This window comes from Falco rusticolus, chromosome 5 (assembly GCF_015220075.1).
Source record: "Falco rusticolus isolate bFalRus1 chromosome 5, bFalRus1.pri, whole genome shotgun sequence".
Classification (NCBI taxonomy): Eukaryota; Metazoa; Chordata; class Aves; order Falconiformes; family Falconidae; genus Falco; species Falco rusticolus.
Genome location: NC_051191.1, coordinates 30,600,063 through 30,612,639, shown reverse-complemented (window position 1 = coordinate 30,612,639; position 12,577 = coordinate 30,600,063). Strand labels below are relative to the sequence as shown.

Genomic DNA, 12,577 nt, shown 5'->3' with positions numbered 1-12,577 from the left:
AAATAAGAAAGTACATAGAACAGAAGAATTAATTCAGTCTTGTCAGTTCTCCAACTGACATAAAGTGGAAGTAAAACATTCATTATATCAGCGCAGTACACATGTAGTTTTCACATCTGTAAGGAATAAGATAGTATTAACCTAGATTAAAGATACTTCAAGATTTTGTTCAATTTGAAAAACAAATATGAAGTCAGTCTTTGTCTGAGTTCTTAAGTTTTCAGAGAATTTTCTCTACCTTTGATTTTTGACATGGGTAGAGCAAATAGAGGGTTGAGTCTTTTATTTGGCCACAGATTTTCTTACTGTATGGCTCGATATGACTGTAGGTAAAAAAAGCTTGACCTCAAGGTGAAGTAATGCATGTTCTTACAGTATATGCATGATGTTATTTGCTATTGGAATTTTGGTACAGTGAACTATCGGGCAATTGCTCAACTTTGATAAAAACCTTCCAGTTTGAGACTGCTTATGAATCATTTTGAAGGCTGGTAGCAGTAAGCTGAATGTAGTTTTGATCTAACTGATTAGTTGTCTGGTGGCCCTGGAATATGTGATCATTTGAGATCTCCTTTAGACCCTGCATTTCTAACTTTTTTTTGTGTTACATACAGCTGATTTTTTTTTTTGGTGAAAAGCATTTCTATAAAAGGAGCCACTTAACAGCCAATATAGAGATTTTAATCTCACTTTTAAGTTGTTTTCTCTGAAAATCTTACCTTTTTTTTTTTTCTTTTTCTTCTGTGAAAGCTCTCTCTCTTGTTTCCCTTGAATCTGCTGAAAGACCAAACTACTTTCTGTATGTACACGACAATGAAACCGTTGGGTTGGAACAGTGGCAGGCAAGTGCCTCCTTTCGGAGACAGGCCACCTTCTTCCGCCACCAAGGTCTCTGGAGTCCAGGGCTCAGTGCCTTCGAACTGCACAGTAAAAAAGGCTTTTTCATCATTCTTACCTCATCTGGTGTTAAAGTGGCAAAGTATGATGATTCAGAAGAATTCAAACGTTTGAGTAGCTTTAGTATTGAAGGTAAATTTTGCATAATGCCCAGGGATAAGTATGTTTTTTTCTGCTTGCCTTCAGAGGACTTGTCTTTCATCAGCAATAGTAACAACTTTTTATCCTATTTAAAATTATTATTCTGTCTTTGTCTTCCATTCTGCCTCCAAATGCTATTATTTTCTAAGTTTTGCAGCTATGATGATCACTTTATCTTTGAAATATATTTTCATTGTTTTATTCTTTCAAAATGAATGTGGCATGTCACAAAAAGATGCATGTTAATATTTTGTTAGTGAGCTATAGATAGCTGTTCTTTTAAATGAATGGGGTAACTGTATTGGTTCTGCAACGAGCAGTACCTTCACCAGGTTTAACTGATTTTTAAGGTTTTTAAACAGAATATATTGTAAAAGTGAGTAGCTGTTTGTATCCTTGGAGCTTCGGTGTCTTTTAACTTAATTGAATGTCAAATACTTCAAACTGAAAATGAACAAAACCTCACCTATTTAAAGTTCTTAAGAATTACTGTACTTAGTTTTTATTTTTTCATTTTTTGGAAAAACCCAATGTACATTATAGAAAAGGCTACAAATTTATAGCTTTTTGACTACACAATCAATAAATAATACCTTTTCCTTCTTCCTCAGAACTCAGTGCATCTGTGCCTTATAGAAGAATGTGTGAATGGCGATACGAATCCTGTGCTAACCCTTGTGTTAAAACATGCAGTGATCCTGAAGGAATAGCATGTAAATTCCTTCCTCCGTAAGTAAAATTAAGCTCATATTGCTACTGTAATTTTTTTGTAATACATGTATACCATATGCATTCTGAAAATTACTGCCGCTGTCATATCCATTCCTTTCCACTCATTCAAATGTCAGTATCACTCTTGTGAGCAACTCTCAGAAGTCACGTGAAAATATCTGTAACAAGCCTCTCATTTCCCACAGTATACATTCCTGGTTACATGTGATCTTCCAACAGAAGAATAAGCGGGTTTGCATTTAGCTCAGGGGTTAGCTTCTGGTAGTTGTTAAGTAGAAAGCTATTAAATTAAATCAAGGCTATTCCCTTCTATGGATTGATATTCACATCCTACATCAGCATCCCATGATGCTGTAAATGACTGTATCTTTCTGGTGTTTACAAGACAGGGAGCAAAACCTGTAGGAATAGTACGGGCGGACTATGCCCTCTCCTGTCAGAGGAAGGAACTTTATACTAAGAGATGCTCATTGGTATGACCGTGAGGGATTTCACACGGCTGATGTTATCTTGTTACTTAGTAACAAGATTTCCTGCCTCCTCAGATCTTCGGCAGCTATGGAACCACAGCAAACTAAAAGAAAAAATGCCTAAAACCTCAAGGTGCGAAATCGGGTGGAAAATTGTATTTTAAATTTCAGGCTACCTCCCTAGGCATACGTAGTTTATGATTAGGAAAGTTAGTAATATTGCTGGTTTTCTCTGTTGGTATTCTTAGCTTTTTCCATATAGGCATACTGGTTGTTCATATCATGATTTTCTTATTAAAAATCTCCCAAAAATGAAAAGTAAGGGAATTGATGGACTTGTCTACACTCTCCTATGCTGAAAGTGCACAAGAATGAGACTTTCTATGGAATCTGTCTAAGTATTTTAACATCTCAAATGTACATATTTGGGTAAAATGGCAGTCTCGTAGAAAAGTTCTTCATCCTGTGGAAAACCTTTCTGCTTAGGAATCTGAACTTCCACCTGGTTGTGGAAGAAGAATGGTCCAAAGTTATCACGTTTGTCAGCCTATGCAAAAAAATGATTAACAATATAGAAACAGAATTGTGCTGTTCAATGTCTTTTTGACCTTAAAAAATGCCTCAAAATGCTGTCTTCACCATTACTTGGAAACTTCTCAGAACTCTGATGGGGAAGACATTCAAATGTTTCATTTTGCCAGAATAAAATAATAGAAGATAATTTCTACCATGGTTTTAGAATTAACTATACAATATTTTAAAGGGTTGAAGGATGCTTGCCATACTGTCCCAAAAACATGATCCTTGATGAGGTCACACTTAAATGTGTCTATCCAGAAGACTGTAAGTATGTTTTATTATATTAGTCTAACCCTATAAATCACTCTAGAGATCATAGGAAATATTTTAATCAAATGTACATAGATTTTTTTTATTAAATGCTTTACCAGAACATCCTTCTCTTGAAGAATGTCTCTGTAGGACATAGACTCCATTTCCAGTCATCCAAAATAGATCTCCTATATCCAAACAAGCCATTTCTAAAGCTGAATTCTTTAATTTGTTTAATAGTGTGTTAAATGTAACCTTTTGTGATAGTGTTATACTCACCACAAGTATGTTTAACTATATACTGCTAGCATATCATATGTATATGAGAGAAAGATCCCAAATGGAAGAAATACTTCTGTGGTGAAAAGTTCAGACTTTTCAGTTGATAAGCTACCACTAACAAATTCAGTACATCTATTTGGTAGTTTTTGATGTGTGAAGTTAGCATATAATTTGCTTATTTTGGGTATATAATATTCTTTTAAAATAGCAATTACATTTTAATTCTGTCTCTTATTTTACTTTACAGGTTTTGAATTAAATACATTATGCTTGATATTTGCTAGTACAAAGTTATCTCATATACTATACTACCTTCCAAAATTATATTTATTCCAAATATTTTACTATTTTGGATTTACTAAATTTCCCATGGAATACCCATGTTGCTTCAAAACTGTTCTGCAAAATCAAGGGCTTCGCTTATAATAAAAAATTAGCGACTTCATTTGCAAAGAAAATTAGAAAAATTACTGAGTTAGCTGAGTTCCTCAAAGTAATCAGGGAACCTAGAACCATTGGCAAGTTATCTTCTCAGCAAAATGATGCTCTGATTTGCTAATATTTCAGTGGCTTTTGAGCAGAGATAGATGTTGCTATTTTGCTTTACCAATAATCCATATAAGATACTGAAACATGCATTTTTCCTTTCAGGCATACCTGTAACACCTACAGAATCAGCAATTGGAACAAAACCTTCATTGTTAATCTCTCACACGGGTGCTACCATGGAGAGATTTCCTCAGACACCTCCTTTATTTGTTACTTCAGGGACTGAGTCAACTCATACTGGTGTGACAGACAAAATAACCATGAAGGCAAACACAACTTTAAGGGGAATGAATATATCAGCAGAGGCCATTACAGACTTTCATTCATTGGAAGCATCTAATGCTGCCACCTATTCAACATTTTCATTACCAAGTACAGTGGAGCCTTCTGATGTACTTCACAGCACAGCCAGCCCTACTGTCCTTTCCAAACTCATCTCTTCAACAGATTTTCCAACTGCTCTTCAAGCACCAGCAGTCACATCACATACTGTCAGTTCTACTGCATCTGTAACTTTACCCATTACAATAGCAACTAAACCAACCGTGCTCAGTGCAAGTCCTATTCCAACATGTTCTGCATTATTAACACCCATGTCCCTAGTGGCAGATCCATTTCCACTCGAAACGTTAACCACTCAGTTAGGAACTGCTCCCCCTAACTCAGCATTAACGACTTTAACCTCCAAGCCACCTTTTGTTACTTCTGAGCTGCCCATAGGGATTGGGAAGAGTAGGAGTCCTTCAGTAAGTCATTCTAAGGGAGCAGCAGTATCCTCTGAAGTGTCTTTGCCTGCTTTGCTGGCTGGCAGAGCAACTGTCACAAGACCTGTATTTCTCCTAGGTTCACAGCTGACACTAAGCACACCAACTTCTCCTATATCTAGTTTGTCTGTTAGAACTAGGTCTGGCACTGGTCAAACTGCAGTTCGCCCAACACCCTTTCCTGCACTGACTTCAACTGCTCCTCATATTCCTATGACTACTAGATTTGCAAGCCTGGAGACAAGTTTTCCTCAATTAATCACAGTTTCATATTTTGAAACAGCTAAACTCTTGTCTAAAACTTCTCTGATATCATTAAATGCAAGTTCTTTAACTAGTTTTTTTCCAAAGCCATTTCTATCTTCAGTGGAAATTCCAGTGACTGTTCCCAAGCAGACATCTCCATTAGTAAAAGGCAGTGTTTCTGCTGCTCTGCCCATAAGGAGTGTATCTTCACCTTAGGTTGCTTCCCAAATCCCTATAAACACTTCTTTGAGTTCTTCTGTAACATGCACAGTACCTATACCAGTGCATTCTCTGACTAACTCTCTGAAGCCCAAAGCTATGGCAGATGTCACTGTTGCTTCCAAAAAAGTACTCTTCTAGTCAGTCCAGCACTCTCTGATATGTCTGTAGCAAGGAAAGCTTCAACAGAAAATAAATACATGATGCATACTGATTCCTTTTTGGTGTCATCCATTTCTAAAAAGCCAATAAAATCCCTTATGACTACAGTCTTCCCCCTTAAGACATTTGAATTACCTTTAAATGCCACATTAATAACCACTTCAGAAATTACAGAGTACCCAAGCAGTTCACACACGGAATTGAAAACTGACTCTGTGGCACAAAGTTCAGGCACTTTCATTCCCAAAGACCCTTCTCTTACAAAGTTGTCATCTTTATCTACAATCTCATTATCAACATCAGTACCATCTTACGTGACAGCTCATATTACAAGTTCTTAATTGATTCCCATTGTCAGTAGGAAACCATCATTAACACAAAATATAACTGCTACCCAAATATCAGTTTCATCTCTAGATACAGAAGGAACTTTAAAAACTCCAGTTACAGACTTTCCAACTTCTTCTATAGATTTTTCTACATTCACTTTAAACCCTTCTACGAGCCTTTCAGCAGCACTAAAGATACCTATTGTAATGCCCTCTTTACTAATGCCTACAGCTCCTGAAACCATTTTAGAAAGCCAGTCCAGTAGGGTCCCTATGTCTTCACCTCCTCCTAAGACCACTCATATCTCTACTGTTTCTCTAGGAAAACAGAGTTCTTCGGTAAGTTCTTCAGAAGAAGATGGAACAATATCAGCCATATCAGCTGGAATCATCACTGAATCCACTACACCATTGATCATGAACACTACAGGGAACACTACATCCTTAAAAGCACCTTCTGTTTTTGCAAAAATACTGCCTAGCTCTTCAGCCAGTTTGCTAGTTGCTTCTGGCACTACTGTAGTCTCTAGGATTACTACAAAAACCACTGATTCTTTTGTTGCCAATTTGGAGTTTTATATGGCTTCAGCTTCAGTTCCTACCACCACAGAAACACCTGTGCCTGTGTCACACAAATTTTTATTTACATCTGCAGTGACTCAAGCCTCACAGAGTGCTAAAGAAACTCCCAAAATTATGATCATGAAAACAACTGGTACTACAAGTCCATTATCACAGATGAAGAGTACCTCATTTACAGCTTCAGAAGTTAAATATGCAACCTCATTTGAAAGAACTGTGGATGGTTTTGAAAGTGGCCAGACTTCACATGAGGAGAGAAATGATACCAAGACAAAGTCACCCACAACTGAGAAGTCTTCCTTGCCTTATTTGACAGTAACTGCAGTTCAGAGTGTGGCTTTTTCAAGAAATACCACCTCAGTAAAAAATCTCTCTCTTTCTGGAGTCCCAGATGTAACAGCATCAGATTGGTCCAAAATCCCAACACAGAAAAATATTAAACCTTATTTCAGTTTATCAGAGCCCACAGAACTGCAGACCAGAACTATAATAGATTTATCTCATTCTAGTGGTGGAATGGTGCTGACTTCCTCTTCAGAGTCTGTGGAAACACAAACTTCTCTGGCAAGCGCAGAAAGAACGACAGCTGTAGCTGACAAGGCTTCCTTTGATACAATGATACATGCACTGATGTCTACATCTTCTGAATGTGTGGTATGATCAGTTTTACTTGCCCCTATGTGTTAAAATATATATTGGTTTCCATACATTTTGTTATGCTATGTGTGTAATACCAGAGATTTTAAATATCTCCTATTTTTGTGTTTCTTTGTATATTTTAAAATACTCAGTTATTCTTAGAGGATTGTTGTATCACTGCTCTTATACTGCCCTGGTACGTTTTGCAACATGGATGTATTGCTCTGCAAAAACCCCACCTTTCAAAGCTATGTGCTGATTTTAGGTAGCGAAATATATTTGAGGTGCAGAAAAAGCCATAATCCATGGAATTTTTGGATTTCTGCATAATCTCACCCCGTCTTTTTTCTATTTGTTTCTTTGTCATTGTGTTTAAAATTATGGATGATTCTGTATTTTTTAAAATGCTTCATATTATTACTGAATATAACATGTAGCCTTAATGCTTAATGCTGTACATAGGGCACTCCCCCAAAGCTAGATGGAACAGGAAGGCTGTGGGTGAATGGACATCACTGTCACCTGTTACTACCACATGAAAGCAACTAATTCCAAAATAACTGATAAGAGGTCACACAGATTTGGTGATTCTGTCTCAGAGCAGGGTGATGAACACATAATCACTTGGACTTCACGAGGGCAATAAATGTAAAGTTGATTCTGGTTGTTTTTTCCGTATATGACAGCCCAGATACCTTGAACCTGTCGACAAATGTAGCCAATATGTGTGTGTTAATATGGGTTGGATGTTATACAACCTTTCAAGGAACTGCCCTAAGGATGTGCAGAAGCCAGACTGTGGATTTCGAGGAATGCCAGTTCAAGTTAATACTGATAGTTGTTGCCCAGAATGGGAATGTCCCTGTAAGTCACTCTTTTATTTTTAAATACAACCTAGAGCCTTGATCTGTAAATTTCGAGTAACAAATTAAGGGTTTATTACAGTGGGACTAGGAGGTTGAATACTGGAAAGAATTTAAAAGAGCTGTTTATCAACAAAACAGAATGAAATATACTGAATACTCTGGTATCTTTGAATTAACATTCAAGAGAGTAAAAATATTTTATTTTTAATAAAAACATTGAAATGAAATCTGCAACATGAACATCAACATTTTCCATCTGAGACTTTTCAGAATTTCTATTGTAGAAATGTTGATATTTCAACATTTTGTGAAGGAAAATCAAATACTGGCATTTTCTGAAAGACAGAAGCCCCAAATTTCAGTTAGCTCTAACTACAATTTTTACTCATGCTTGGAAACTGCAGGAATTGGCAGGTGACTGTCTGCAAAGGGAACAAAAGGGCCAAAGAGCAGTCAGCTTAAAAACTTTGTATCATTATTGACACCAATATCACACTTTTAAATATTTGTCTCAAGATAAGATGGATCGGTCTCTCATTATCAGTATCCCAAAAATATGCCTATTTCAATACATATATTTTTTCTCACAATGTACAGATTCATTGACCTTGCCTGTAGAACACTGACCAAGTGAAAATTTTCACCAGTTTAAGCTTTCCCCCCTACGCTGAGCACATAGCAGTAGGTTAAGGTATTTCCACTGAGTAACATAAGATACTCAGTTCTGCTTACAGCTCAGTAAGCTGTCTGCAGATCAAGGTCATCAATGTATAAACGAATGTATGTATGAAAGCAAATATTACTAAAACTGCAAGGTTTTATTAATGCCCAGTATTCAGTTCTGTGGTAACCTCATTAAATGACAGTTCTTTTTTAGGTCAATGTTCTGTACTGTCTGAACTGAGTGTTATTACATTTGATGGAAACAACATAGCTCTCTGTAATATGGCTTCCTACATTTTAGTCAAGTTACCAGCAGAAATTATTGTTGCTCATATTGAAAAATGTCCTGCTAATCAGGTAAGATTCTTGCATTTCCACAATAATTTTAAGTTTCTTAAATTTTTGTGTTATAGGTATGAAATTCTGCAAAAATGTATCACTTAGAACTTTCCAATAGAAGTCATACCCATTGAAAAACATCAAGTTACTTAATTTTCAAGGACCATGTTTAATCATGCTGTCTAGATAAAAAAAATAAATATCTCAGGTTAAATAGTAAATGTCATATTATTTTATAAGGAAATTCAAATGTAGGTTCCTTTTAAATTGTCAAGGGTGACACAACTTCTGAATCTACATGTCTCCTTTCAGGCTCTCCACCCACAAATCTTCTCGAGGCCTTGAATTTATACTTTAAAATACGGTGAAAATACTAAAATATTTTGAATACTCACAAAAATATTTTGTAGTCATTTTAGGAAGGTACTAATGAGTTTGGGATTAGTGTGACAAGTTGTTCTTTGTAGTTGTCTAACTCTCTGTATTGCCTACAGTGGGGATCCAGCCACTTTATTTTTAGACTACCAGTTTAGGTCAGATCAGTCTCATCCTTAGAATCTGTACATACATTTCCTTTGCATTGTCCACAGTCCTAATTTATGCAGCCCTTGAACAATTGGCTTTTATTTCCATCTTTGGTTTGTGGGTAAAGTTCCTGATGAGGATCTTCATCAGGCTTCTTTCCTTCCCATCCCTATTTGATATTTTATCTACTCTCACTGGGCAACTGTACACTTGATTTTTAAGTCCCGAGTCTTATACGTTTTAGAGTTTTTCTTTTAAATTGCTCTCTTCACTGTTTCTTGGTTGCGGTCTAAAGGTGTGAACGCAGCTCACATTTAGAAGTCTGTAGCTGTAGTTCTTTAAAAAAGTTTTTGAAAGGGCTTTGCAGCATATGCTGAGTATCCCAACGCTGGTAATGAGTTGCTCTCAATGGTAAAGCTGTTTAGTTAAAAGCCAGCTGAGGTATGGTATATATGAGCTGCAATCTTGTGCAGAAAGATGCCTTGGTAAAATAGCAGTGACATCAGAGTTAGGGCAGGGGATTTTATTGGCATGGCCATTGTATTTCTAGGTATTTTTAATTCAACTTGTTCAGCACATTGTGTTATCTTTTCTGTGTTATTTTCCACATAAACCCCTTTGATTTAAATCTTTAACAAGTAAATCAAGTTTCCAGAAAAAGTTAATAGAAAGTTGCACTACATTAGCAGGGAAATGTGTATTTTTTATTATTTATAAGGAATATGTTATATTAGTTTAATTATGAAGCTGATTGTAGAAGAACTTCAAACACAAAGAAAACAGTCAACTTATTTTTGCTAAATAAGAATGCTGTTGATTATCATTGCACTTCTAATCTATTTTTCATGTTTTCCAGAGTGCAAATTCAATAAGAAATCTAGTGAGTACTTTTTTCTTTTACTAATTGTAAAATACATTAATATTGCACATATTGAAAAAAATCCTTATAGCACTGGTACAGAATTAGAAAAACAATAGTAACTAAACTTGTCACATTTCTTTCAAGGTTCCCCCTGCAAGCACTTCAGGACTCTGTTTTAAGAAATTAAATGTAACAACACACACATATAAATTACTTATCAATCGTTTAGCAAGAAAAGTAAGTATATATCACAGTATATAGCATGTGTCCACTTTAAAAGACATTGGAGAGCTATTCTGTTGTAGAATGCAATAGACTAGATTTATAACGGATGTACTACAGGATTAGGATTACTTTCGCAGTTCAGGTTCCCAGTAATTCATGGTATGCTAGAAGCAAAAAAACATACATTTCTGATACCATGCTTCACTTCTATGTCATTTATCCAAGATGATTCTTCCAAGTTCTATTGAGATTTTAAAGAAGCTGCAAAAGCATTTATAGTTGAGACCATATTTCCAAAAAACCTAGAACCAAACAGAAATGTTCCAAGACTTGATAAATCCTTAGGCTGCCTTTCCTGCTAGTCAATAACATGTTAGAACAGATAAATTTGAATAATTGGGAGGGTGGGGGGTTTTTGTTTTGTTTTATCATATGATATGTGATAAGATTTATTGCTTCATTAATTAGAAGGCATTTCTGTATCATTGTTTTATCTCATGCCTACTTATTTTACAGTTATAGGAAATGTCACTGATGGGAAGCTCTGTGCTTTAAGCACTGTGAATGTTATTATATGTGGCAGAGGTTGTGAAAAATATATTTTGCCATAAAATGTAAAGACATAGAAGATACGTCTTTGGAATCTGTTTCTCCCTTTTTTTGTATGTGGTTTATTTTAGGTAGTAGTGGATTCTGTAGTTCAATCATTACCATTTTCAAAAGAAGGACTCAGTATTCAGGATACTGGTGCAATGTATGTCATTAATACCCCAGCTGGCATTAGCATCAAGTGGGCTCACATTACAGGCATCATAGATATACAGTATGGATTACATTCTAACACATCAATGAAGACAGAAGGACTTTGTGGTGAGGCTGTGGTGGCAATTTTTTTCTTATTTAATAATATTTATACCTCCCTTTTTTGTCTGTGAACTGCTGTCCTTATAGCTCTCCTTGTAACCCCCATTAGCTACACTGACAATCCTATTTGGGGTGGGCTTATGAAATTCTATTAATTAATACAATAAATCAATAATTCTGTTTCAAGGCACTGCTTGCTAATAAAGCAGCTTGCATAGCAAGTAATGATCATTGTATCCGATTAACTTTTAAAAAATTTACTGTTCTCTGCTTGTGTTTAAGAATATTGTTGAAGTCAAGTAAAGGGAAAAATTTTCAGTGGAAAACCGGTTGCTAAAGAAGTTCAGATAGTGACAGTATATTTCAGTGATTGTGGGAGAAAATGGCAGTGACAGCTTATTGCTATGCAAATCCTGATAAAAGGTGTATCTTGGGAGGGAAGGGTCCAAATCCCCTGAGGATAGTAAATCCAAATTCAGACTTCTTAAGGTTGGATCTAGTGTCCAAAATTGTGCTGCAGTGTCTCAGACTTAAATTATAATGACAGTAAATTTAGCATGTTTTAGGCTTCCCTAATAGCCTTTTTGTTACTCTACCAGTATGAATTACATGGAAGTGTGTAAGCAGGTATTTTAGAGTTACTTTATTCTATCATAAATATTCATTTTCTGGTGCATCGTAATTTTACAGGATCTACCCCACATTGAACAGGAAAATGAACTTTTTATAATCTTTTAAACTGCTTCTAGTTGTAAAAGCAAACAAAACAATTCAGATATGGTTTAAATACGCATATAAACAAACTAAGTGTTTAAAATAAATTGCTGTATTCTGCTTGAACAAAAGGAAAGTTCTCCCAGATCTAGTGAGAGAAGGCGAATGCTGGCCCTGGCACGTACTGCATCTTTTCCCAGTATTATGCCATCTTCTCTGTGCATGCTAAAAAGACTGGGATGACATGAGGTCAAAGGCAGGACAGAAAATAGAATAGTTACTCTTTGTGCCATGAAAAGACAAAAAGAGGAAGACTATGCAGACAAATCCAACATCTGGTGCATAAAGTAAAGTGTTACTCTACCTGATATTTCACAGTAAAGCCTGAAGCCTCCTTTAGTGCTTCTTTCTTATTCTCTGATGTTTGTTCCTGTCTGTTCTCCTATTCTCTCACTCTCATACTGATGAAATAATGGGACTATGTGGTAATTTGGCTTTTTTAAAGCTGTATTGATTCTGCAGTTCTATAATATGGCCCTACAAATTCTAACGTCAGCAGAGTTTTGTGGGATGGCATTAGGACAGCAGCAAGCAGCAGAAGTGTTAAGAATACTGGAAAGCTGTGCTCCTGTCAAATGCTTCTTATCATACAGATACCATCTTCTGTGTTTCTCCA

The 12,577-nt window shown here is 35.9% G+C and overlaps 1 protein-coding gene across 1 annotated transcript in view; it reads left to right on the top strand.

The window, feature by feature from the left end:
• Positions 1 to 12,577, top strand: part of OTOGL (otogelin like) — a 101,815-nt gene that overhangs the window by 66,129 nt on the left and 23,109 nt on the right. The window contains exons 33-42 of the mRNA XM_037388300.1: positions 751 to 1,029; positions 1,650 to 1,767; positions 3,004 to 3,083; positions 4,005 to 5,126; positions 5,855 to 6,858; positions 7,530 to 7,707; positions 8,587 to 8,729; positions 10,093 to 10,116; positions 10,243 to 10,335; positions 11,004 to 11,193. Coding sequence (XP_037244197.1) covers positions 751 to 1,029; positions 1,650 to 1,767; positions 3,004 to 3,083; positions 4,005 to 5,126; positions 5,855 to 6,858; positions 7,530 to 7,707; positions 8,587 to 8,729; positions 10,093 to 10,116; positions 10,243 to 10,335; positions 11,004 to 11,193 — 3,231 coding nt within the window. The remainder of the gene's footprint in view (positions 1 to 750; positions 1,030 to 1,649; positions 1,768 to 3,003; positions 3,084 to 4,004; positions 5,127 to 5,854; positions 6,859 to 7,529; positions 7,708 to 8,586; positions 8,730 to 10,092; positions 10,117 to 10,242; positions 10,336 to 11,003; positions 11,194 to 12,577) is intronic.